The sequence below is a fragment of the Solanum dulcamara genome, chromosome 2, assembly GCF_947179165.1.
Source record: "Solanum dulcamara chromosome 2, daSolDulc1.2, whole genome shotgun sequence".
Taxonomy (NCBI): Eukaryota; Viridiplantae; Streptophyta; class Magnoliopsida; order Solanales; family Solanaceae; genus Solanum; species Solanum dulcamara.
The window spans coordinates 82,311,456-82,335,244 of NC_077238.1; the positions used below are offsets into that span (position 1 = coordinate 82,311,456).

General features: G+C 33.9%; 4 protein-coding genes and 1 pseudogene across 4 annotated transcripts; 4 read left to right on the plus strand and 1 right to left on the minus strand.

The window, feature by feature from the left end:
* The first annotated feature begins 777 nt into the window (after positions 1 to 777).
* Positions 778 to 6,273, plus strand: LOC129881122 (flavin mononucleotide hydrolase 1, chloroplatic). Its single transcript, XM_055955475.1, has 7 exons — positions 778 to 1,102; positions 2,487 to 2,562; positions 3,407 to 3,458; positions 3,923 to 4,037; positions 4,221 to 4,291; positions 5,478 to 5,565; positions 5,987 to 6,273. Exons 1-7 carry the CDS (start codon positions 858 to 860, stop codon positions 6,129 to 6,131), a joined length of 792 nt encoding a protein of 263 aa, XP_055811450.1. The 5' UTR covers positions 778 to 857; the 3' UTR covers positions 6,132 to 6,273.
* A 1,163-nt stretch (positions 6,274 to 7,436) lies between these two features.
* LOC129881123 (uncharacterized) lies at positions 7,437 to 12,831 on the plus strand. Its single transcript, XM_055955477.1, has 6 exons — positions 7,437 to 7,643; positions 9,098 to 9,198; positions 9,838 to 9,915; positions 10,006 to 10,077; positions 11,329 to 11,426; positions 11,812 to 12,831. The coding sequence occupies exons 1-6, from the start codon at positions 7,620 to 7,622 to the stop codon at positions 12,372 to 12,374; spliced, it is 936 nt and encodes a 311-aa protein (XP_055811452.1). The 5' UTR covers positions 7,437 to 7,619; the 3' UTR covers positions 12,375 to 12,831.
* A 4,081-nt stretch (positions 12,832 to 16,912) lies between these two features.
* LOC129873867 (uncharacterized) lies at positions 16,913 to 17,687 on the plus strand. Its single transcript, XM_055949058.1, has one exon. It carries the CDS (start codon positions 17,052 to 17,054, stop codon positions 17,685 to 17,687), a length of 636 nt encoding a protein of 211 aa, XP_055805033.1. The 5' UTR covers positions 16,913 to 17,051.
* A 1,680-nt stretch (positions 17,688 to 19,367) lies between these two features.
* Positions 19,368 to 19,703, plus strand: LOC129878959 (agamous-like MADS-box protein AGL23; annotated as a pseudogene).
* A 688-nt stretch (positions 19,704 to 20,391) lies between these two features.
* On the minus strand, positions 20,392 to 23,595 carry LOC129881124 (UDP-glycosyltransferase 86A1-like). The gene is made up of 3 exons (XM_055955478.1): positions 23,469 to 23,595; positions 21,686 to 22,234; positions 20,392 to 21,562 (listed from the first exon to the last, which is right to left on the minus strand). The coding sequence occupies exons 2-3, from the start codon at positions 22,221 to 22,223 to the stop codon at positions 20,637 to 20,639; spliced, it is 1,464 nt and encodes a 487-aa protein (XP_055811453.1). The 5' UTR covers positions 22,224 to 22,234; positions 23,469 to 23,595; the 3' UTR covers positions 20,392 to 20,636.
* Positions 23,596 to 23,789: the final 194 nt, after the last annotated feature.

Here is a 23,789-nt window from a genome sequence, read left to right on the forward strand (position 1 = left end):
AATATATTTTTTTCAATAAAATTATTAATTAAGTAATTATATGAGAAATTAACTCAAATTTTGAAAGTTAAAACAAGGTTTAATTTTTAAACATCAAGAAAAGATGAGTTGTCATGACTTATGACTTATTTTTTTCTAATAGAAGTGAGTAATTCTTTCTTTATTAAACAGTCATGACTCATGACTTTTAAATTATATGTTGGATTAAAAGAAGTCTTTTATTTTTGTATTAAAGTATTAATTTACTCTATTATGTTGTATCTATTTGATTTGATACAGAGTAAATAAATACAAAATAAGTTGATAGTTTATTTTTGTATTAATGTATTAAAAAATACGCTGCCACATTTTAAAAATCTGACGTGTTTTTTTTGCCACGTCAGTTGTAGGGGGTAATAGTTTCACTTTTAGGTAGTTTAGGTGTGTAATAGGTCACCATGATAGTTTAAGTGTGTAACTGATTTTTCGATCAGGGGAAAATTTATGCCTTTTATCAATATAATGTTTTTTCTGTCTCAATTTATATGTTACGGTTCAAATTTCAAGAGATAAGTATTTTAATTTTGATTCTAAATTCAAATGTGAAATCTTAAATTTTTTTAAAATAAACTTGCACATTTGAAAATTATATAAAATTCTATAAATTACAATAATTAACAATTTTAAAATATTTATTTCTTAAAAAATATATTAAAAAAAACTTATTTGAATCATAGAAGTTTGAAACATGCCACATAAATAAGATGTAGAGAGTATTTCTTTTTTATTTTTTAAAAAAAGAATAATTAACTCCTCCTTGTTAGCCAAAAAACACATTTACAAATCTTTGCAGAAACCAAGAATAATCCAAATGCTACATGGCTTTATTGATATCATTTAGACCTTCTTCTGCTTGTAGTATCAGTTTCCCATTTATAGTGAAGAAAACATCTTCTTGTAAATCTGCAAAAATGGGGTCTTTTAGTACTAACAATATAAGTTGCAGTGTCACTTCATCAGCATCAACAATGGTGGCTCAGAAAAAACTTCCAATTTTGCTTTTTGATGTTATGGATACTATTGTTCGTGACCCTTTTTACCATGATGTCCCTGCTTTCTTCAGGTATTTACTGTTGACTTTAAAGATCTCATTTTTATGTTGTCTTGTTATGCTGGAATTCTTGAATTTGCTGTGTCAATAACTCAATGGGTATTTACTATGTTGAGTTTAGTTTGCCCCTTTTCATATACTTTTTCTGTTAAGTTTAAAGATCCCATTTTTATGTCGTCTTGTTATGCTGGAATTCTTGAATTTGATGTGTCAATAACTCAATGGGTATTTACGGCCTTTACCACGACCTGCTGGTGTCTGATTACCCTACCCCATAGGGCGCATAGCCACAGAAGAAGATGAACCAGCAACTAACCCAGTAGGCTGAGCTGCACCACTTAAATTACCCATGAATGGACATTCCCTCATGATATGGCCTTGACGGCCCCAATTAAAACAATCACCTGTGGAAAAATGGCATTCCTCAAAATGAGGCCTACCACAACGAGCACACCGAGGCAATGGTGGCCTCGACCAACTCAAATTCCCGTGCATCTGTGAACCTGAAGCCCTGGAGCTCTGACCAGCTCTTGAATACCCTGTACTATCAAATCTCCTACCAGTAAGCTGTGGGGGTGCACTTCGTGCTGGCTGAGAAGGATATCTACTATACTACTGCTGAGGTTGCCTGCCTCGAAACTCACTCGGATAGCCAACTGATCTAGCTATCTTATGCTGGCTTCTATCATAATCTCTATCGGACTGACGCCCCCTGTGTCGATCTTCTACCTCCTGTGCATATGCCTGTACCCGAGCAATATCAATTCCTGGCTGGGAAGTCATTGCCATACATCTATCAATCAAATAACGATCCAGCCCCATCACATAAAGATGCACTATGTTAGCCATATCAGCTACAATAGTGGGCTCATATCTCGCCAATGAGTCAAACTCAAGACTATAATCTCGAACACTCCTACAATTCTGCCTCAAATGTTAGAATCTATCCACTCTAGATCGTCTCATCTACGGAGGTAGAAAGTGGCCAAGAAAGGCCTACACAAACTCATCCCATGCCGCTGGAGGAGCACCCTTTCCCTTAGACAACTCCCAAGACTCATACCAATTAAAAGCTACATCACGCAACCGATATGAAGCCTACTCAACAGACTCAGTCTTAGAAGCCCTAATTATTCTCAACGTACGCCGCAACTGTCGAATAAACTCCTGCGAGTCATCCGCAGGTCTAGACCCATAGAACTATGGGTGGTTACACGTCAAGAAGTCACGAACCTTTAAACTATCATGGGTGGAGTTCTTTTATCTCGTTTCTTTCTTCCCTTGTTTTTTCCTATTATTTTTCATTCAAACCAGACCAGATTTTGTTCTTTTCTCTTTTATTTTTTAGCTTCTAAATCTTTTTTTGTCCTGTTTCAAATTGAGAGTTTTTATTCAGAATGTCAATGAAAGAATTGCTGGAAAGCAAGCATCCAACTTCCTGGATTGAGTTTGAAAAAGGCCTTATCACTGAGGTATGTTGAGAAGTGTGTTCTACTTGTAACTGCTTCAAGTAGCTAGACATTTTAATGGAGGCATATTACTATTTATTCTATTTCTTTTATCTCGAAAGGTGAAGAATATGTCTGTTCTTTTTTTGATTGACTAAATCAAATATAATCTAATTTTTCATACACTTTTTACTTGGGAGCACATAAGACATTTTTCCCTCTATGATGGCAATTCTCTCTCTCAGAGTTCTTTTATGTGTGGAGGGGAATCTCGGAGCAACGGTAAAGTTGTTTCCGTGTGACCTATAGGTCACGGGTTCGAGTGTGAAAGAAGTCACTAATGCTTGCATTAGGGTAGGTTGTCTACATCACACCCCTTGGGGTGTGACCCTTCCCCGGACCCTACTAACGCGGATGTTTTGTGCGTTGGGCTGCCCTTTTCTAGTGTTTTTTTATGTGTCTATAATATAAGCACTCCCGTAGATGGCCTTTTCATTTAATTATTTCTCTGTTATTTATGAGCGTATGTGCTATAACCCTTATCAGAAGACAAGAAAAATATTAAAGGAATGGAAATAATTTGTGTTCGTATCCAATAAATCACCCTTGTTCATTAAGCTGTGAATGTTGCATTTTCCTTTGTTTTGTGTGCGTGTGTGCACACTTGTCTCTCTTTTTGAGTTCCATAAGCCATCTTCCTGATGACATCTTTTGACAATCTTAACTCCTAAAGGAGATTCGACATTTATAGTCCAATTTACTTTTTGAAAGTTGAACTGGAAGAAGAGTTCTTTTTTGACTTCCCTAGACAGTTTTTTCTCTCTTTTTTTTTTTAATTTATAAAAGTTTGTTATACTACTCTTATCAGGACGAGTTGACTAGGAAATTCTTCAAGGATGGAAGATCTTTTGATATAGAAGGTATGTTAGACATTCTGGATATCAGCACCTTTTCACACAGTTTCAGACAACTTCGTGATTCATGATGTATTAATTTTGACAGGATGAATTCATATTTTCATTTTAGCTCATGCTTCAGTAAATCTGTCCATTGTACTCTCTCAATCTTTTCTTATTATGAAGAGGAGATACAAAATTTGAATAAAAACGCTAAATGGTATAAGATGTTGCCTCAACCATTTATTCTTGTCTGAATGTGTAAAGTCGTCGAGGAAGTGCAGAATGGGCCTTATTGCTAAGAATTGATGTATAAAGACTACTTTCGACTTCTTTCCAAGGAAGTTCCTACCATCATTTCCTAATTGTTCCATCGTCTTCTGTGTTAGTATGATCAATGTTAGAGAAGGTTGATTAAATTGTTACTTTTTCGATCTATTAGCAACTTTTGTTTGTTCATTGTAAACTGAAAAACTACTTTTTGTCAGGTCTCAAAAACTGTATGAGAAGAGGATATTCCTACCTTGAAGGTGTTGAAGGGTTATTGAATTCTTTGAAAAAAAATGGCTATGAAATCCACGCTTTCACAAATTATCCAATCTGGTATGACAACTACGTCTTAGTCCCAAACAAAGATGGAGTCGGCTATATAAATCATTACTTACCATGATACTCCATATAAACTTGCCTTAGGCCAATATTATACAAAATAAAAATAATTAATCAAACCTTCATTACTTTCAAAATTCAAATATTCAAGTGTTTCAAAGTTTGTTCTTTTTACAGGTACCAAATGATTGAGGACGAGCTAAAACTCTCGAATTACCTATCTTGGACATTTTGTTCCTGTATATTTGGTAGTTTTCTCTTTACCTTCACAGACTTTCTATCTCTCCACTTTTGTTTGATCAATATTTCATTAGTCGAACCGTGAAAGAGCCACTAATGCTTGCTTTTGGGTTGATTGTTTACATCACACCCGTTGCCCGTTGGGGTGCAGCCCTTTCCCGGATCCTGCTAACATGGGATGCTTTGTACATCGGGCTGCCCTTTAATATTTCATTGTTGATGTGACTAGCTCCTTATGTATTCCTGCATATGTAGAGTTTTGGGATGCTTACACAAGCACCAAGAGGCAGATCCGGGATTTCGTTTATGGGTTCTAGATCACAATTGTTTTTGCTTACTAGGTTCTGGATAGATAATTTATACATATTAAGTGGTTTTAGATAAATACAGGGTTTGAATCGAAGCCATTGAGTTATACCGAACCCGTAACTATAATGGTGGCTACGCCCCTGCAATCAAAAGTTCAACAGTTAACATCTTGATGGTTACTACTTGGATAGATGCATAGGCTTTATCCAAAAAAAAAACTTGAATAGAAATATGCTGACTAGAAAGAGAAATCCGAGACAAAGCACACCACTTAAAGATTTTCACTTATATACTTGATTTTTGGAGTTTCCGAGGGTCTATTGGAAACAACCTCTCTACTGCCTAGATAGGGGTAAGGTCTATATACGTACACCTACCCTCCCCAAACCCCACTTTGTGCGATTAGACCAGGTATGTTGTTGTAGTTTGCTTTGGAGTTTGGACCTTTAAAAGTTTTCCTACCTTTGAGAGTCAGTTTCGTATTTCTTTTTTGTCAGGATTCTTAGTGAGAATCAATGAAGTGACATGTCCATTTCAGTGTTTGCAACGGCTTAGTTGAATATTTGGCTCTATAGATCATCTTTTGATCGCTTTGTGGGTTGAGTATCTATCTAAATGTGTTGTAAAAGTTTAATATGTTCAATCATACAGTCAAAGTTACTTGGTCCGCAAGACTTATATTTCAAATGCTGATTGTTTTATCCTTTTTTCTGTCGACTGCATCTCAAATTTGTGAAATTTCGGATCCTGATATGCTTTTTTTCCTTGTCGAAAAGTTCTGTATCCTTAAACTTGTGGAGTTGTGACACACAAGACATTATATAAAGGTGTCAAGGTGAATCCCATCGGAACATAGACCTGATTTTGTTTTTCATATGTCAACAGGAAAACGGAAGCCTGATCCTGATTTTTATTTAGAAGTTGTAAAGCATCTCAATGTAAAAGCTTCCAACTGCATTTTTATTGATGACAGGTATGTCCCATTAATAGTGTCTGCTTTAAAGCTATGTTGCTCGAACTCTTAAAAAATGTTGCACCACCCGTGTTGGATAAATGATACTGAGGTAACTAGTAAAGAGAACTTAAACATCTAGGACATGTTGATTTTGCTACCATGGTTTTTCTCTTCTCGTGGATCGTTACATCCCTTAACAATGTACGGTTAGCTATCCCTTGACCACAAATTTGACTTCGGTCTCAATATGATTTTCATATCGCCACTATATAGACAGAGTGTCCGCATCTTGGATGCATCCCACATCCTTGTTATTTTTCTCTCTACCTCCTCGAGGTAGTGGTAAGGTCTGCATACACTCTATCCTCTCCAAATCCACTTAGTGGAATTTTACTGGGTATGTTGTTGTTGTTGTTGAGTTGTATCATTGATTGTCCAGGATGAGGAACGTTGAAGCTGCAATTGAACTCGGACTCAAAGGCCTTCAATTCAAGAATGCAGATTTGTTGCGGAAAGACTTGTCTCTCCTTGGTATCGATATATCAACAAATGAAAGTCAAGATATTATTGAATATTCATCATAAGATTATATATGTGAATTCGACAACGAAAAATGATGTAGATCAAAGTAACAATTTCCATGTAGACGATCATGATTATACTAGCATATCTATAATTGTTTTCAATAAATAATACTCTCAGCTTTTACTTCGTCACATATCATTTATATTTAATTCATGTTCTTAATGGTACGTAAACCTCTTAACTTCTTATCCTTATCTAACGCCTTTGTATGCTTTGTTTTATGCTTTATTGAGCTGAGAGTCTTTCGGAAACAGCCGTCCTATCTTGGTATGAGTAAGGTCTGCGTACAATTTACCCTCCCCAGACCCACGTTGTGGGATTTCACTGGGTTGTTGTTGTTATTCTTAATGGTACGTAAACGTTATGTTATATTAGTAATAAGAAATGTATTATTGCTACTCAGTCATCCTAGATATATATGTAATATTTGGGGATCTATTAAATTACATTTCAACAACAAAGAACAACATACTTGGTGAAATTTATAAGTGAGTTCCGTGGAGAATAGAGTGTATTCGGATCTTATCATTACCATTACCTCATGGAGATTGAGAGACTGTTTTCGAAAGACCCTCGGCTCAAAAATATCAGCCCCAAGTAAGAGAGAAAAATAATATATATAGCATAATGACTAAAACGAAAAGCAATGTAAATTTTATAAGACAAGAACAATAATAGTAATAAAATAATGTGATAATTAAAAGATAATAACAACACAATTATAATGACACGATTAAACACCAACCCTAAATCATCACAAGGCAAGACAACATTATACCCCTACTAGCCTTCTATCCTAATACTCGGCCTTCACTCCTTTCTATCTAAGGTCATGCCCTTGTGATATAATTACATTTCAATCATATTATATTTATTTTCATGTTATAAAATTCAATTTTATTAGAAATTTATTTTTCTTAATTATGCTTTAAATTTTTTAAATAGTATTAAATCCAATTAATTTGCTAACATTAACCAATAATTTTATTAAAGATAAGCGTCAAGTAATATAAAACAACGAGCATATAAAAAATTAGCACAATTTATAATATGATAATGATATTTTTTAATATTAAAAAATAGCATGGCCACTGAACTTTCGTTATAGATAGGATTCAAAAAAGAATCGGAACATGATCTATTGTATGGAGCTTTAGTCTTTATCACGTATTTCTGTTAAGTAGTTATTTGCATAATTTAAATTTATAACTTCTCGACTTTATAAGTGGTTAAGACTTTTGCTTTATATATAATGACAAAAAATAGAATATATTCATCAAAATAATACCCAATTTAGAATATTTTTTTTTTTTTTTACATATTTTTGTAAAATTGTTATTCCACCAAATCGTCGCAAGACTTTCGCCCTCTCCTCTTTCGCAAAAGTGTTCCAAAATTTCCTTAAAAATCAAGTGGAACAAACTGAAAAGAAATTCAAGAAAATTTCTGGGTTTTACACCCTTTACGATTCTTGATCATTACCCACAATGAGTCTTACAGAATTTGCCATGGTGAGGAATTTATGTTCTATTTAATATTAAAGTGTTTATTTGTAATTTTTAGGTTTGGGTAATGATAAGTTTGAGATTTGAAGAGATTCTTTAGTTTTTATTTACTTTGGATTTGTAAATTGTTTGCCCAATTAGTTTGGAATGTACTCTTAGTTGATATTTTGGATGTTTGGTACTTTGATAGAAGTTTTGTACAAAAAAGGGTGTTTGGTATAGGGCTTATTGTTGGTTCAGGGGTGGGTGGGGGGTTGATTTACATGTAAAAGTTGTGTTTTTGCTTAGTATTTTGTAGGAAAAGGCAGTAATTGAGATTTTAATTTTGAGTAAAATAGGAGAAAGTTGTTGTATAAGAAGAAATGAGTGAAAACACGTTTCAAAGATTAACTCAATTTTGCTCAAGTCTGAAAGTTTTGACAGAAAGTTGTTGGACTATAGATTGTGATTTAAGAAGTTGGTTCGCGGGAAATGATTGACTAGTAAAAATATGTTTTTGCTTAGTATTTTGTTGCAATAAGCCGTGATTGGCAGTTTAATTTTGGGTAATATAGGGGAAAGATGTTATATGAGAAGAAATAAGAGAAAAAATGTTACAAGAGTAGCTCAATTTTGCTGAACTATGAAACTTTTGACAGAAAGTTGTTGGACTATAGATTGTGATTTAAGAAGTTGATTCGCGGGGAATGATTGACTAGTAAACATATGTTTTTGCTTAGTATTTTGTTGCAATAAGCCGTATTGGTAGTTTAATTTTGGGTAAAATAGGGGAAAGGTGTTGTATGAGAAGAAAATAAGTGAAAAAATGTTACAAGAGTAGCTCAATTTTGCTGAATTATGAAACTTTTGACAGAAAGTTGTTGGACTATAGATTGTGATTTAAGAAGTTGGTTTGCAGGGAATGATTGACTAGTAAAAATATGTTTTTGCTTAGTATTTTGTTGCAATAAGCCGTGACTAGTAGTTTAATTTTGGAAAAGAAATGCCAAAGTGGAGAAGCCATGGAAAAATACTACAGAGAGCATGACAAACAGTCTGGAAAAAGGAGCAGTTGTTACAACAAAATACTACGATAATCAAAGTACAGGAAACTACAAGAGTAATACTATGACTAACTAGTATGTAGGGAAAAGTGAGACAAAGCTCAACTGCCTACTAACCTTCTAACCTAATCCGTGTCCTCCATAACTTCCTATCTAACGTCATGTCTTCGGTAATTTGAAACCGTGTTATGTCCAGTCTAATCACCTCTCCCAATACTTCTTCGGCCTATGTCTACCTCTCTGATCATTCGATATTCGTGGTAAATCAGTTTTACTTGATGGTTAACAATCTTTTACTTAAACAATCAGTGTACAATTTTATTTTCTTATTCCCTAATGCAATCTTTATCCTTCCAATGGTAAGTGTTTTTTCGCTTGGCTTGATTTTCTATTGACCCTTACATCGTATTAATGCAGGTAGAGGAACTGGCTTTTCTTATCAAAGATAATCTTCCTTGCAAGCATCTTATCTTATCTATGGAGGAGACCCTAGTCAATTTCCTTCTTGATGATACCAGGTATTTAGTGTGAAGAGTTAATCAGACTGGAGGTTATGAAGATGGAGACTTATAATTGCCTGTGTTAATAGCAAACAATTTAACTTTTAGTTGTTTCAAGAGAACATGTACTTCATGACATCATCAAGCAGCGAGGAATTACCATTTGTCATAGTTTGTTAGTTTGCTTTTTACTTTTGCTCTCCTCTTTGTCTCATACAATTGTGCCTCATCTCCCTCAATTCATTTCTCTGACACTAGTCATAGTTTGTTATCTGATGTCCACAAGCCTTGACAATATTATAAGTTGCTATTTTCCATCACAGCTTCAGCCTATGTGGGTTTAGACTCTGTTAGTTAAGTAATACTAGTTCATTTTCATCGTAAATCAGCAAACAATATCTGCACCTCATTTGTCGTGAAATTATCCCAATTGTTCTTGACATCTATCTCCTGTAAAACTAAATCCCTCTTTGTTTTTTAAATGTACTTATCAACGCTTTTTAACAGAAATTTGTATTTATCAATTGATTCAAAGGAGGAGTATAACAATGATATTCTATGGATTAAATTGAAATACCTTTTTCTCATTATACAGTGTGTAAATGCTATTTTTTTCCTGAGGGTACAACTCATAATAAATCTAGTACTTTTATGCAGTTCTGATGGAATCTTGGAGCTTGAACCAACGAATCCATATAACCGTCTTCTCTTACATCGTCTTGCTGATATTTTTGGGTAATTGCGCTCAGAATGTTGATTGCTTTATATCATAGTGTACTTTGTTTGTTGAGCTATTGTCAAGTGTAAACTGTCTTGTTCTGGCAGGTTTTCTCATCAATCAGTTGGTGAAGGGGAAGAACGGCACTTGGTCTTGGAGCGTTGCTCTGATACATCAATGTATGTAAAAAGAAAGTTGCACTGTCCGAAACTCATGTTAATGTTATATTGCAATTCTATAGAAACATCTTAATTGAAATCCATGAGCATATATATATATTCTGCCAGAGCATCTGTAGTGTCTTGTTTGGTTGTTTGTGCAAATGTTTGATATTATAGACCTTTTAGGTGAACAACGTTGCCTACAACATTATGTTGTCAGAGTTGCTAGGGCTGATTCTAAGCTACTCCCTCTGTCCCAATTTAAGTGTCTTAGTTTGACTGGACATGGATTTAAAGAAATAACGGAAAACTTTTGAATCTCGTGCTATCTGGAGCATCATAGGTGCAGGTGTGCTGCAATTTGTGTGTGCTTATGTCTTGCAAGCTCGAAACTTGTGTTTTTAAGTCTGCGCTTACATAGCTAGTTTTGTGGCTGAACAATTCACACTCGCTGTAAAAGTTTTTATTTTCATCAGTAGCTAAAATTCACACTTTAGGATATCAATCAAAGAACAAACTCTCTTAGGATAGTTGGAGCAAAAAGTAACGGTAGTTTCATATTCTTTAAAGCGAGATTTTAGATTAGATTTTATTCTTCATTGTTCTTTTTTTTTAATTGTCAATATTCCCGGCTCCACTTGTGGGATTTCACTGGGTATGTTGTTGTCAGTATTCCCGGTCCCCCCCCCCCCCAAAAAAAAAAAAAAAAAAAAAAAATCCTGACCCCCTCTCTCTTACTCTCCATTCCGCTCAACTTATGGTCATTTTCCCTTCTTTAATATTTCCCTGATAATTTCTCCCTCCTCTCGTTCTGGTTCTGCATCAATCCATCTTTAAGACTTGTCCAGTCTTCGTTCTTGGTAGAAATTGGAATAGTTAAAAAAGCATCTCCCAGACTTGAAACCCTCCGATGGACCAGCAGTCACTTTCCTCATTTGGACCACCCATTCCAAGATTGTCTCTGCTTCTCTGGAGGACCCACACCCGCTGGTTACATGCACAAAATCTCCAATACTCTTATTGCCTCTCGACTTCAGCCGCGGAAACATAATATAAACCATCTCAAGGCCCAAGGTTAGCAACTTCAACACCACTGCATCCATATAATATCTCATATTGTTGGTAAGTAGGACAGACAAATCAAATACAACCCTCTTGCACATAGCTGTTTCCCCTTCTGAAATGACATGAAGTGCTGAACTTTTTAGTGATAAAGTTTGTCATTGTTAGTTCATTGTGTTCTAACATTTTTGGGAACTCAATTTGCAGACCTTCCATTCTCATTAGTGATCTCCTGTGGCAGTATGACGAACTCCAATCTCCAAGGACTGTAGATGTGATATATAGAAGAAAAGAAGGTTCAGAAGGTATTGTTTCGCCTCTAATGTATGAGGCATTCTAAGATTTATGTATTCCGGAAATGGATAATAATCACCTTACATATTTTACTACTTCCGTAGGTGAGAACTTGAAAAGATGGGAAAGTATAGGAACCAAGGATCATACTTTTTGTAATACAGGATTCTCTGGATGCTTTCGATGAATAATATATCTTACCTTATTAAGAAAAAATCCTTTAAAGTAGGGAGAAAGCGCTGTCAGTGTCTGAAAAACGGGGAAAATATTCATGCAGTTTCATATGAAATCTAATTATTTTAATGTCCAAACAAGTTATCAAAATTCGAACATGACAGACACTTTTTAAGTACTAGAAAGGTAAGCAACAAAATAAGCATTGTTGTTGCTTTTCAGGGTCAAAGGCAGAAGAGACACCAACACCAATCTTTAACCTTTCGCTTGAGGAGAGGGAAGAAGCATATATGGCTGCCCGAAAACGAATTTTTTCTGTTGATCAAGGTGAGACAAGACAATGTTTGAAGGATAGACCTCAAAAAGATCCTACGGTTGCCCGTCGTATGATTGCACATGCACTTGGCCAAAGAACCAGGCCAGCTAACCTAGAGATCCACCATGCAAATATTGAGCAATGTGAAGAACAAGTCAAGGATGTAAATATCCAGCAAAAGGAAGAACGACCGACAAATTTGGGCAAGCAGACTTGTACGGAGGGTAAAACTCCCCCAACAAAATATCCCGGTTCAGGTGGTAACCCCAAAAGCAACAAATCAAATGACAGTAGATCACCACATATGAAGAAGAGCACACCTAAAAACACCGATGGGACTGGTTCATCGACACCAGTAAAAAGGGATGTGAAGGTTCACAAAGATAGTATTCACGAAGAACATATTGGTGCTGCTAAAAGAATATTTGCCAATGCTCTAGGATTTGCAAGAGAAGGGAATCAGAAATAAGGAACATAATGTATTCTTTCTGAAATGCTTGAAGAGTAGCCCAGCCACACACAACCATTGAAGTAAACGAATGATCTTGAGCACTTTATGATGCTCTTGTGAAATCTGTGCCCACGAGGAAAGTTAACGGTGGTAATTTTGTGCCAGCCCTTTGCTAGCTGCATCGAATACGTTCATCAAGGAATTGTTGGAGCATAGAATTGAAAGCTACTGAATGTCATCGACAAGTTTTAAGGTCGTAAAGTTTGTGACATTTGCCTTGTCTGTCTGCATCACCCTCTGTTAGCGCAAGTTTTCTCTTCAAGGGAACTCGCCAGCGACCATATTCGTCATTTTCTTTGGCTTTTTTCACTATGAAATATGATGTACAACTTCATTTTGGTTTAATAGAGTTTGAACTTGGCTTTTATGCCATGGAATTGCAAGTTATCAGTAATACAGTAAAAATAATCTCGAATATTTTTCTCCGATCCCGACTTGGGTCAGTTATATTAAAGTAATATTCTCGCTAAATGCATTAAATAATTATTAAAAATAAAATATTAAAGGCCCCCCAAAAAAGTATAAAGTAATAATTACTAGAATACATCAAGAATTTATATATATTATTGACTAGATCAATAACTATTTCTTTTTAAAATATGATTCTATAGTTGATTGTTTTTTCTTTCCACCAAAATCAAAATTAATCTCATTCTTAACTTTTTGAAGAACGAACACAATTTCCGGAATATTTTGTTCGTATTGTACCAAATAGTTTGACAATTTAGTCATTGCTTGAAATCTCTCCATATTCTATATACGTGAATACAATTAGAAACATTAAACTTCACTAAATTCGTTTAGCTTTCCTAAATTTAAATAATAAATATGCAAAGACTACTCTTTTTAGTTTCCTAGATTTACACTTTTGAAATTCTTAATTCAATTTTTTTTCTTTCTCATGGCACATACTGCAAAATACTCTCTAAAATAATAAATATTTATTTATCAATAAATAAATATTTTATGTATTTATTGATAAACTAATAATCTCAATAAATGAATAATTTTTTTCGGTCCAAATCATATGCATTTATAGAGGTTTTACTGTAGCTATTGTCTATAAATTAGAGTGACACCCTTGAAGTTTGAATTTGTGAATGAGTTTAAGAGTAGTCTGGTTTGGCTTGGATTGTAATTCTTGTAGATTCCAAGAACAACTGTTTGTTGTTCCTCTTCTCTTTTAAATAGATATAGAAAAGTATAGTCACTATACTTACAAAGGCCAATTCGATACATGAAGTATTTCGTGTTCACAAGTCTTTCCATGATAAGGCTGTACTCCAAAGAGGTTTGATATAGACGATTTATTTGGCGCAAACATTAATGGCTAATTTTTGGACTCAAACCTATGACCTATAAGTCAAACAAAAACTTCATATACATTTATTCCACCTAAATAGCTCTTGCAAATGACCATTAACATTTTCATTCTTGTTAAACTTGTCTATATTTAAAGCAACAAATAAATTATAATAATCAAATTTTCACATATTTTAGTTGGTTTAAAAGTCTATTGATAGATGAATATATGTCAAATTCACCTCAAAATCAAATGTATCATTCTTTGATTGAAAAAAGATTATTTAATTTACATTTCAATATTAACATATAGTTACATTGATACGATCTGGAGCGGATATGGTATACGCAAATATTTTCAAAAATAAAAATGTTATTTTCGATAGACCCTCAACTCAAAAAAGTCATTTTTCCGAAGAGTATTCCATCAATTACACTGAAAATTAATATAAATTAGAGGCTGCTACTAATAATGAACTTGTCTTCACAATCTTTTTATTAATAACAATAAGAATCTATATAAATTATTTGTACACAATATTGAACACATTTTAATGAACATGACCTAATATACTTAAATTTATATATTTCACATTGTTTTACCAACAACTCTCACCCACATATATTTTAATTTTGCCCTTATTATAGACCAAAGCACTATCCATTGTTCAAAAATTTATGGCTCCTTTGGTTTACCATAGAACAAAGAAAATTAAAAATAGTAACTAAAGCCATGGTGTGTGAAAACATAATTTGCATTATGTTGGGAGCCCCCTCACCCCCCATCCCCCCACCCTACCCTACCCCAACCCAACAAAAAACCTGCAATACGCAAATTTAAAGATAATCGAATTTTAATGCAAATATCAAATACCATATCAAAAATCAAAACAATAGCATAACTTGCATTTATTCTAAAATCAAACCAACATGCTTCTACAAGCCAAGTCCAAAAACAATAACATGCAAATTTTATCAAAAAAGTCATAATTGACATTATTTTACTATTTGAATAGTCAAAACATTTAGTAATATAATATTGTGATTAAATATGCTTTCGGATCTTCAAAAGACTAATCCTACCACAACTTTCCTTTAATTATCTTCCAAAAATTGAATTCTTCAAAATATTAAATAAAAAAATTAAATCTATACGCCAACCTAATATTAAAGTTTATTCTTCTTTAATGACGTGGATAAATAAAACACCACAAGCTTTAATGTGGTCTTTAATGAAAGCTTTTGGCAGATAAACATGCTTATCTGCAATTTATGTTTTGTACAACCAAATTGTGTCGTGGACTCCTTCATTTTAACCAAAATTTTGGATTTAAATCTGGAAAATGAATTCACCTATTTTAGTCTCAAAATGAAACTTTTCTATTCGAACTTGGATTAATTAGGTTAGAAAATGAATAATATCGAATGAAAATGATTTAATAAAAAAATGTTTTTTATCCACTAAACAATAATTGGGGGTCCAAATAAGAGAGTTGGATTTTTATCAATTTGCTTATGTGCTTATGAAAATTGCCTTTTTGATATTGAATATGGTCCTCTAAGTAGGGCAAGGTCTTTAAATAAGTCATAATTAATTTGTCACATTTCATTGACCATTTTTAATGTTATCAATATAATGTTTACATGATAAATTCTCTCTTTCAAATTATCTGTCATGATGTCTAAAACAAATTATCTCAAAATATTTTGTTATTTTAGAAGATCAAGACAAAATTAATTATTTTTAATTTTCTCATTTTATCTTTAGTAGATAGTAATTATTCTTGAAGACTATAAAGATATCAATTAAAATTTCAATAAAGAGCTAGTGATATATCTTAAGACACATATAAAGATGAATTATAGTCAAAAAAATTCATCCTAATGAATGTTTTCTTAAAGAAGCGTGTAAAAAATAACACGATATATAATTTGAAACAGATGGAGTAATATTAGGGAATGTCAACCTAGTCTTGGGAGGATGAATCTACTTATTCAATTTTCTAGTCACATTATAATTAGTTTCTAGGTATGAAAAGAAAATCACATTTTAATTACTTGTTTAAACTTGGATTAATGAAAATAAATAAGATTATGAGAAAAAAATTATATAAGTAGACTTGGAGTTGGTGTTCCCATTACATATTCATTCTTAACAACAAAAAAAGACCTTATCAAATTAATTATTGTCATGTGTCCTTTTACAAAAGAAAAAAATAAATCTTGGAAGTGTCATTAAAAATAACAATCTATTATGATGCTTAAAATGATCATTTTTATACTTAAATACAATAGCAAAAGTTATAAAAAGAAATGTAAATTTTCATGATAGGTCCGACTAATTTATTTTCATATCACGTAGAATTTATTAAAGGCAAAAATGCTTTTATCAAAGTTTATTTTTATTTTTTGAAATCGAATCTAAAATCTATAATTTTGATAAGAGTGAAGGAATCTAATCACCCCTCTCGAAAATTTAATGATAGCTAATTAGTGGCTTATTGAAAGTCAACGACTATTAGTTCAACTTCTTTTGAAGTTGAATTCTTGTTATAGTAACTTAATTCCCTAAATACTTAATGTATTGTTTAGTTGTTGAATTCACAAAGGATTATGGCAAAACAATAAATATATATTTTTTATTTTTAATCAGACGTTTTGAGTTTAAGCTTTTAGGCTTTTTAAATAATTAACAAGTCAAAAATCAAAAAATAATATAAACATCTAATATAAATAAGTATAGAGACTTTAATTTGCCAATTGACTATGAATATAAAACGTACACGAGATAAATATAATTAATAGGATAGATGATGTTAAATTTGAGTATACTACTTATCATGTTGATAGAAAGACTATTGACTTTTGAGCTTTTTGATTTTCTTTCATATTATCCCATTGGATTGCCTCTACCCCACCCTAAAGGGCAAATTTAATTATTATATCAAATGGCAACTTTAATGATTTAGTTCACCTTTTAACTGTAGATTTCATATTCAAACTATAGTAATGTATAGAATCGTTTTAGTTAGAAAATACTTTATCCTTTAACACAAATTTAAATTTAGGATCGACTCCAATACAAATATCAAATAGCGAACGAAAAAACAAAAAAATGGTTTAGCTTATGGACAAAAATTATATATACATACAACTTGATACACATAATAAAGAAATATTCAAAGCCACCAGTATTGACCTATTCTCAAGTCAACTACTTCTCCATTTATAAACCCTAATTCCGAAAACCTAAAATCATTATTCCAACAACTCTTTGTCACATTTTTCTTCCTTTCAACCTCCAAAAAATCAATAAACAAAAAATAAAATAAAATGGGGAAGGCAATATTTTCATCTTGTTGCTACTTCATATGTCCTTCAAGATCATTAATGGTAAACCTAATATTTCACGATGGAATGAAAAGGGTGGTCACCGGAAAAAGGCTAGCCGGAGAGATAATGTTCGAGTTCCCAGACTGCATGGTTTGCCATGCAGACTCATTCTACATCGGAAACCCTATTCCCTCCTTAAACATAGACGATAAGCTTAAGAATGGCGATACGTACTTTATTCTCCCTCTAGATTACTTTTCATCGTGCAACGTGCTCTCTGCCTCTACTCTGGCAACCCTGGGCTCAAACCCTAGACGGACTCCAGTCAACTTCAAGAACCCTATTTTTCAATACGTAAAGGCGGAAAATGGTAGGGTTTTGATAAAAGTGTCACCAGAGTTCATAATTAAGCTACTTAGAAGAGGAAATGAAGATCAAGAAAATATTATTACAACTACAAGTCCTAGTGATGGCAAGTATTTATGTAATACACCAGAATTAAAGAAACATTATGAACAATTAGTTGGTCCAAAAGGGCAAATTTGGTCACCTAAACTAGAGACTATTTCTGAATACAAAATTAGGTATTCTCCTTGTAGGTTTATAGGGTTTGAATGGAAGCAAAAAGAAGAATGAAAATTAATTTTCAATTTTTTTTCCAATTTTTGTGTATAATTTAGTTTCTTTTGAAGTGAATTGAAGGAAGAAATTAATTGTAGTTAATCTATTATGGCAATATTACTCTATCTAAATGTACAGAATAATATACGTATATGGTGTGACCAATTACAAATTTCAACAAGTATCTATGGAAAATGTAAACAATAATTGAAGAATAAAAGATATAAATTTGAATTTAACTTAGTGTAATATGATTTTTGATTTAACTATTTGATATTCGAAATCAGCCAAACAAATTTGGGATCGCACTGGTGTAGGATTCATTTAAAGGGAATGTACTTTCAACCGGTAGCTTATTCACTAAATATCAAGGGTTCGAATTCAAGATCTTTTATTAAAGGCGGAGAAATCAAAACTTATTTTTGTGAAACTCTAATATTGTTGAATTTGAAAACTCTAAGATCGTATCCAATAACCCATCCTATACAAAGGGTGTGAAAGTCCTTTAACTTTTGTAGTGGAGAGGTAAGTTGAGATTTCGTACGTACGTAACTCAGTTTAATGCTTGGACTTGGAAGAAGGCTAAGGATAGCTACTTTTAGCAAACCAAGAAAAAATAGGATTACCAAACAAAATTATGTTCTTCACCATAAATCAAAGCTATCGGGTTTGACTCCGAGTATGAAACTTATCACTGTGACTTGGTCTTTCTTCAATAATATACTCAATGTAACCCTACAAAATCAGATCTTGGAAGGGTGAGGTGTACGGAGACCTTATCCCTACCTTGTGAAACAAAGATAGACGATGGTTTCTGATAAATTCTCACCTTCTGAATCAATCACTGAAAGGATAAAATTCCCATGTATTTTCTTGAAAACAAATGATTCAAAACTGGGAATCAAATAATAAGCCCTTCTCATCACAAAGGTTACTAATTGGTGCCTGCATATTAGGCTAAAAGTTACAACTAGAATAGTGCATTAGTGCTCAGCCAAAAGTCTAATAACTTAGAAGGTCAGCCCGGTCCACTAGCTCTCGTGATGTGCGGGGTTTGGGAAAGAGTCGGACTACAAAGCTAGTTTACTATACGTACCATGCATTTCTGCAAGAGGTTATTTCCACAAAATGTCTAATAACAAAATATAAAACATAATAAACATGAAATTATTCATCAAGGCTTAAACAGATAAAAAGAATATCATCAAGAATTTTTGTGATTTTTACCTGCATCATTGACCATTACGCTACACCACCCTTTAACCACGAGCTCCCATCGCCAATCGAAAACAAAGAGGCATAAAGGAGGAATATATGCTAAAGTTTGGTATTTTAGTGTTCCACTCAATAACATAACTACAGTAATCCCACGAGAGGATAAATTTAACTCATAAAAATCTCGTTTTTGCTTTGGAATGCCTAATGTAAGATGAGGGTAAATTCAAATCATAACGTCTCGCTTTTATTCCTAACCCCTAACAAAACTCTAAGCCGAGGATAAATATCACTCATAAAGTCTACTCTTTACTCAAAAACGCCTAACGAAACTCTAAGATAAACAGCAAATTCAAATCATAAAGTTTCGTTTTTGCTCTTGACACCTAATGAAACTCTAAGAAATTGGAGGCAAATTTGAATATTTGAAAATTTGTTTTGTATATACTTATCACTTGTACAGAAGAAGAATTGGATGAGATGGGTACAGGGAAGAAGAAGATAGAAATCAAGCAAATCATCAAAGAAATTTCAAGAATGGCGACATTTTCAAAAAGACGTAAAGGACTTTTCAAAAAAGCTTCAGAAGTTGAATCCATGACTGCTGCTCGAGTCGCCATTGTTGTTTTTTCACCCAGTGGGAAGCCTTAAACTTGCGGCGATATTAACACCGTTATTGATGACCATTTCCCCCCTGAAATTGGGTCTTTTGGGTCGAGAAATTTGAATGAGCTGATGCTGTTGAAGGAGCAATTGGAAGGAACAAGAGATAAGCTTGCTGAGCATTCTGAGTCTTTTGAGGCTTTGTTTATGTGATTATAGTAAACTTTAGTGATTAATGTTCATGCTAGTTTTGTCAATTTTGCTACTGTTGTATAGTATGGAGCACCGTGTTTGTCGTAATATTAGTCGGTTTCTTGTTTTTTTTATATGTTACCATCTATTGTTTATTGTGTTTGGATGATCGCATTATTTTGCCGATGTATGCTTTGCACTGCTTTCCCTTTTCACTATCATTTTCCATTTTCATTACGACTTTGATTCACGCCTAGGATCTTTCGGAAACAACTTCTCCACCTCCACGAGGTAAGGAAAAATCTGCGTATACTCTACCCTCCCCAAACCTCACTTTGTGGGAGTTACTATTGTAAATTGAATTAGTGATATTCTTATGAAACTGATGAGACAAGAGTATACTCTAATCTGACTTATTATGGTGTTCAAATCAACCTGTGGACTTAGCTTCAATTCCATATAAGTTGGAATTGGTTACATGAATCATATGTATGCATTTCATCCCAGTACAAATGTTTCTTCTAGCGTTCTGCTTGGATTCTCCAAAAATGTTGCTTTACGCATGTCGTAACCTCTAAAAATGCACTATTTTTTGTGGATCCGACATGCATTTGACAACATTTTTGAAGAGTCTGATTAACATAGCTAGTTACACATACTAAAATAAGTTTGTCTCCGCGATTGGTTGGAGAAAATCTATGCTGAAGAATGTGGAACAACATTTATTTATTCTTGTTCAATCAATCAGTTGACTAAGCTTCCTCTGTGAAAAGGGATAAGCCGGTGCACTAAGCTCCCACCATGATCCGGAGAAGGGATGGACCATTAATATATTTATTATTGTTCAATCAATCAGTTGACTAAGCTTCAATCTGGAAATAAGTTGGGATCCGTTATATGGATCATATATGCATGCATTTTGTTCCAATACAGATATTTCTTCTAGTTACCATACTAAATAAAGCTTGTCTTGTTACTCTTGCTTTTCTGCTGAATTTTGGACTTGATGTCACAGACTAATTGTTTGTAGTTTCTTCCTGAAGATCCGTTTTCAGATAATGCATCTTCTAGCTTCTTCCTTGTTTCCTCTAGATTGATCCTTAATTCATTGGCTTCAGTGATGAAACAGTCTATTTTCTGTGCAATTTCCTGTCTTCTGAGGATTCTTCCACTGCTAAGATTAAAACCAACCTTCCACTCACTGATCACCAGTTTCCTGTTTGTAAATTGATCAGTGAATATAGGAAAACACAACATTGGAACTTTGCACCAAATACTCTCCAAAACTGAATTCCACCCGCAATGTGTCAAGAATCCTCCAATAGCTGGATGTGAAATTACATCAATTTGGCTACACCATGACACCACTAATCCTCTGTCTTTTACGCTGTCCTCAAATCTTGGCGGCAAAAGCTTACTTTCTAACGACCATGTGATGTCGGGACGAACCACCCAAATAAAGCTAACTCTGCTAAGGAGAAGTCCATGAGCCATTTCAAGAATATCTTGTCTACTAATATTTGCAAGACTCCCAAATGAAATGTACATAACTGAACCTTTTCGCTTACTGTTTAGCCACTGGTTGCAGTCTGATTCCACCCATAGGTTCGTTGGAGTGGTGCTTTTGGTGAATCCATTTGGGAAAATTGGTCCTAGTGCATAGAATGGCTTCTTCTCTTGTAGAGCTGATATTGTTGAGGACTCTAGCTCTTGTAATGTGTTGCAGATGATCATGTCTGCTTTCCGTGCATCTTCAAGTGACTTGAATATGTACCGGTGCATTATACTCCATGTCTCTGAATCTTGAATGTATGAAGGAAGATCTCCTGGTTCAATAGCTTGAACGCCTGGTATATAATCTATCGTGTCCTCACGATTATCTGTTGATCCGTTGAAATTTTAGTACACAATCAATGTAATGAAACTTGCTATAGCTGGTGTTATTGCATTCAACTTAAGCTAATGACACAAAAATGTTATTTGGGGGGGGGGGGGGGGGTTACCTTGAGAACCAAAGTGACCATTTATTTTTAAAAGGTCCATATGATAGTAACTTGTGAATGCCAGAGCTGCTTCAGTCCAGAATGATATGTTAACAAGATTATATTTCTTGGCAATCTCTGATGGCCAGACAAAGAAAGTGTCAGCAATTAGGCAAGAAACTGGAGGATTATGGTTAGAATCGACAAGATTTCCAACCAGATCATCCACATGTGCTGAGAAAACATGGAAGAACCCTTCCATGAACTGATCATGGTTGCCCATCCGATCGAAATTCAGTGGGAAACCATCACTTATCGTTGTGTATCGTATGTCAAGGCCAGACTTCTGTGCCTCGGAGAAAATGTTGTAATCCAGAGAGTTTTCAGAGATTGATTGAGCTTTCATCAACCTTTGATGAGTTAAATGTGTATTGACAAAAGTTATGGTGAGACCCTTTGATGCAAGCTTTATTGCAAGATTGATGAATTGTACAATGTGGCCTTGTAGAGGTACTGGTATCATTATGGCATGAGGCTTTATGCTTTCTTCTGGTTCCATTTTTTGTGTGCCTGTGGTGATGGGAAAGAGTTAGACCTCAAGCCAAATGACACTTTCTACACTATCAGTGAATTTTAACTCGTGACAGCAATCAACGACGTACACAGAATTTTTCATAAGCGGTGTCAGCCTATTATCACAACTTGGCTTGTATGTGGCTTGAATTTTAGCTTCAGAGGTTCTTAACCTTTCAACCTTTTTGTCCCAAATTGATGTTGCATTCATACTTGAGTTGAGGGTCTATAAAAAATAACCTCTCTGCCCTTATAAGGTAGGGGTAAGGTTGTGTACGCACCATCCTCTCCAGACCCCACTTGTGGAATTTCACTGAGTATGTTATTGTTGTATATTTAATGAACATTCTTGGTCAAGCGGTGTTGGATGATACTCCTTGTTGAAGGAATTACTTTATAAGTGACTTGAGTGTGTAAATATTTTTCATATTGTCGGTGCATAGAACTTAGTTCCATGACATAATAGGAACCCTGGAAACCAACATGGCCAGTAACTTCATTCAAATGATTTATTTGGCTTCTTGGATTTAAGTTATCGTTTGGCCATATGTTTTGAAGTTGAAACTTGAAGTTTTTGAATTTAAATTTTTTGCAATTTGAAGTTTTTTGAGGGAAAGTCCTAACAACTAATCAAATAGATCTTTGAAGATAAATTTTTCAAAAAATAATCTAAGAACTTTATGGCTAAACACTAGTTAAACATGAACCACTAGGAAGCCAGTCAAGATTTGAATGTTATGGTTTCCTAATTTCTCCTCCAACTGACTGCTAGATCTCATGTGTTTATTTATTCACTATGTTGCTCGGAAACTTCAAAAATATTTGATGAGTGCGTGTCAGATCCTCCAAAAATGCACAAAATAGTGTATTTTTGGAAGATCCAACGCGGGTGAAACAACATTTTTACAGAGTCCGACCAACATAATTTATTAGATTAACCAACTTCTCATTTCATTGCCATATAAATATCTATATCTTGTTTTCAACTACGAATTCTAAAATCTTTCTTTCTTAAACTCTATGCCATCCATATAAAGTAGAACAAACCGAATATAAATTGAGTAAATCTGACCCTTTGAACTTGTAAACAAACAACAACGTCACAGTCTCAAACAAATTGAGGTCAGCTACATGAATTCTCATAGATCGATGTCGCTCTATTTAAGCTCATCTCAATCTACTGTTACACAAAATAAGTATATATAAAAGTTCAATAAGTTTCAAAGCTCACCTGTAGTCTTTTCAGTTGATTTTTTGGTGCAGAAATGTTAGTTTCTCTAGCAGATTCTTGAATGGCTTAGTTGATGTGAAAGAAGAAAAATTTGAAGTCATCTAGGCTTTATCTTAAAACGAAAGACCACAGTCTTCATGTTTTAGAATTTATAAATTAGAGCCACTGCTGATTCTTTTATTTTTTTAAATTAGTTTAAGACTTTCTAAACTAAAAAGGGCAGCCCGTGCACTAAAATTTCCGCTATGCGCAGGATTCGGGAAAGGGTCCGACCACAAGGGTCTATACAACAACTTTACCAGTTACTTCAAAGCTCCCCTT

What these genes read in the sequence shown, in the direction of transcription:
- LOC129881122 (XM_055955475.1), top strand. Translation starts at nt 858, where the DNA reads ATGGCTTTATTGATATCATTTAGACCTTCTTCTGCTTGTAGTATCAGT. An exon ending in GATGTCCCTGCTTTCTTCAG is followed by an intron (nt 1,103 to 2,486) that starts GTATTTACTGTT and finishes GTTTTTATTCAG; the next exon opens with AATGTCAATGAAAGAATTGC. An exon ending in AAAAAGGCCTTATCACTGAG is followed by an intron (nt 2,563 to 3,406) that starts GTATGTTGAGAA and finishes TACTCTTATCAG; the next exon opens with GACGAGTTGACTAGGAAATT.
- LOC129881123 (XM_055955477.1), top strand. Translation starts at nt 7,620, where the DNA reads ATGAGTCTTACAGAATTTGCCATG. An exon ending in GTCTTACAGAATTTGCCATG is followed by an intron (nt 7,644 to 9,097) that starts GTGAGGAATTTA and finishes GTATTAATGCAG; the next exon opens with GTAGAGGAACTGGCTTTTCT. An exon ending in CGTCTTGCTGATATTTTTGG is followed by an intron (nt 9,916 to 10,005) that starts GTAATTGCGCTC and finishes TTGTTCTGGCAG; the next exon opens with GTTTTCTCATCAATCAGTTG.
- LOC129873867 (XM_055949058.1), top strand. Translation starts at nt 17,052, where the DNA reads ATGGGGAAGGCAATATTTTCATCTTGTTGCTACTTCATATGTCCTTCA.
- LOC129881124 (XM_055955478.1), bottom strand. Translation starts at nt 22,223, where the DNA reads ATGGAACCAGAAGAAAGCATAAAGCCTCATGCCATAATGATACCAGTA. An exon ending in TGGTCACTTTGGTTCTCAAG is followed by an intron (nt 21,563 to 21,685) that starts GTAACCCCCCCC and finishes ACGGATCAACAG; the next exon opens with ATAATCGTGAGGACACGATA.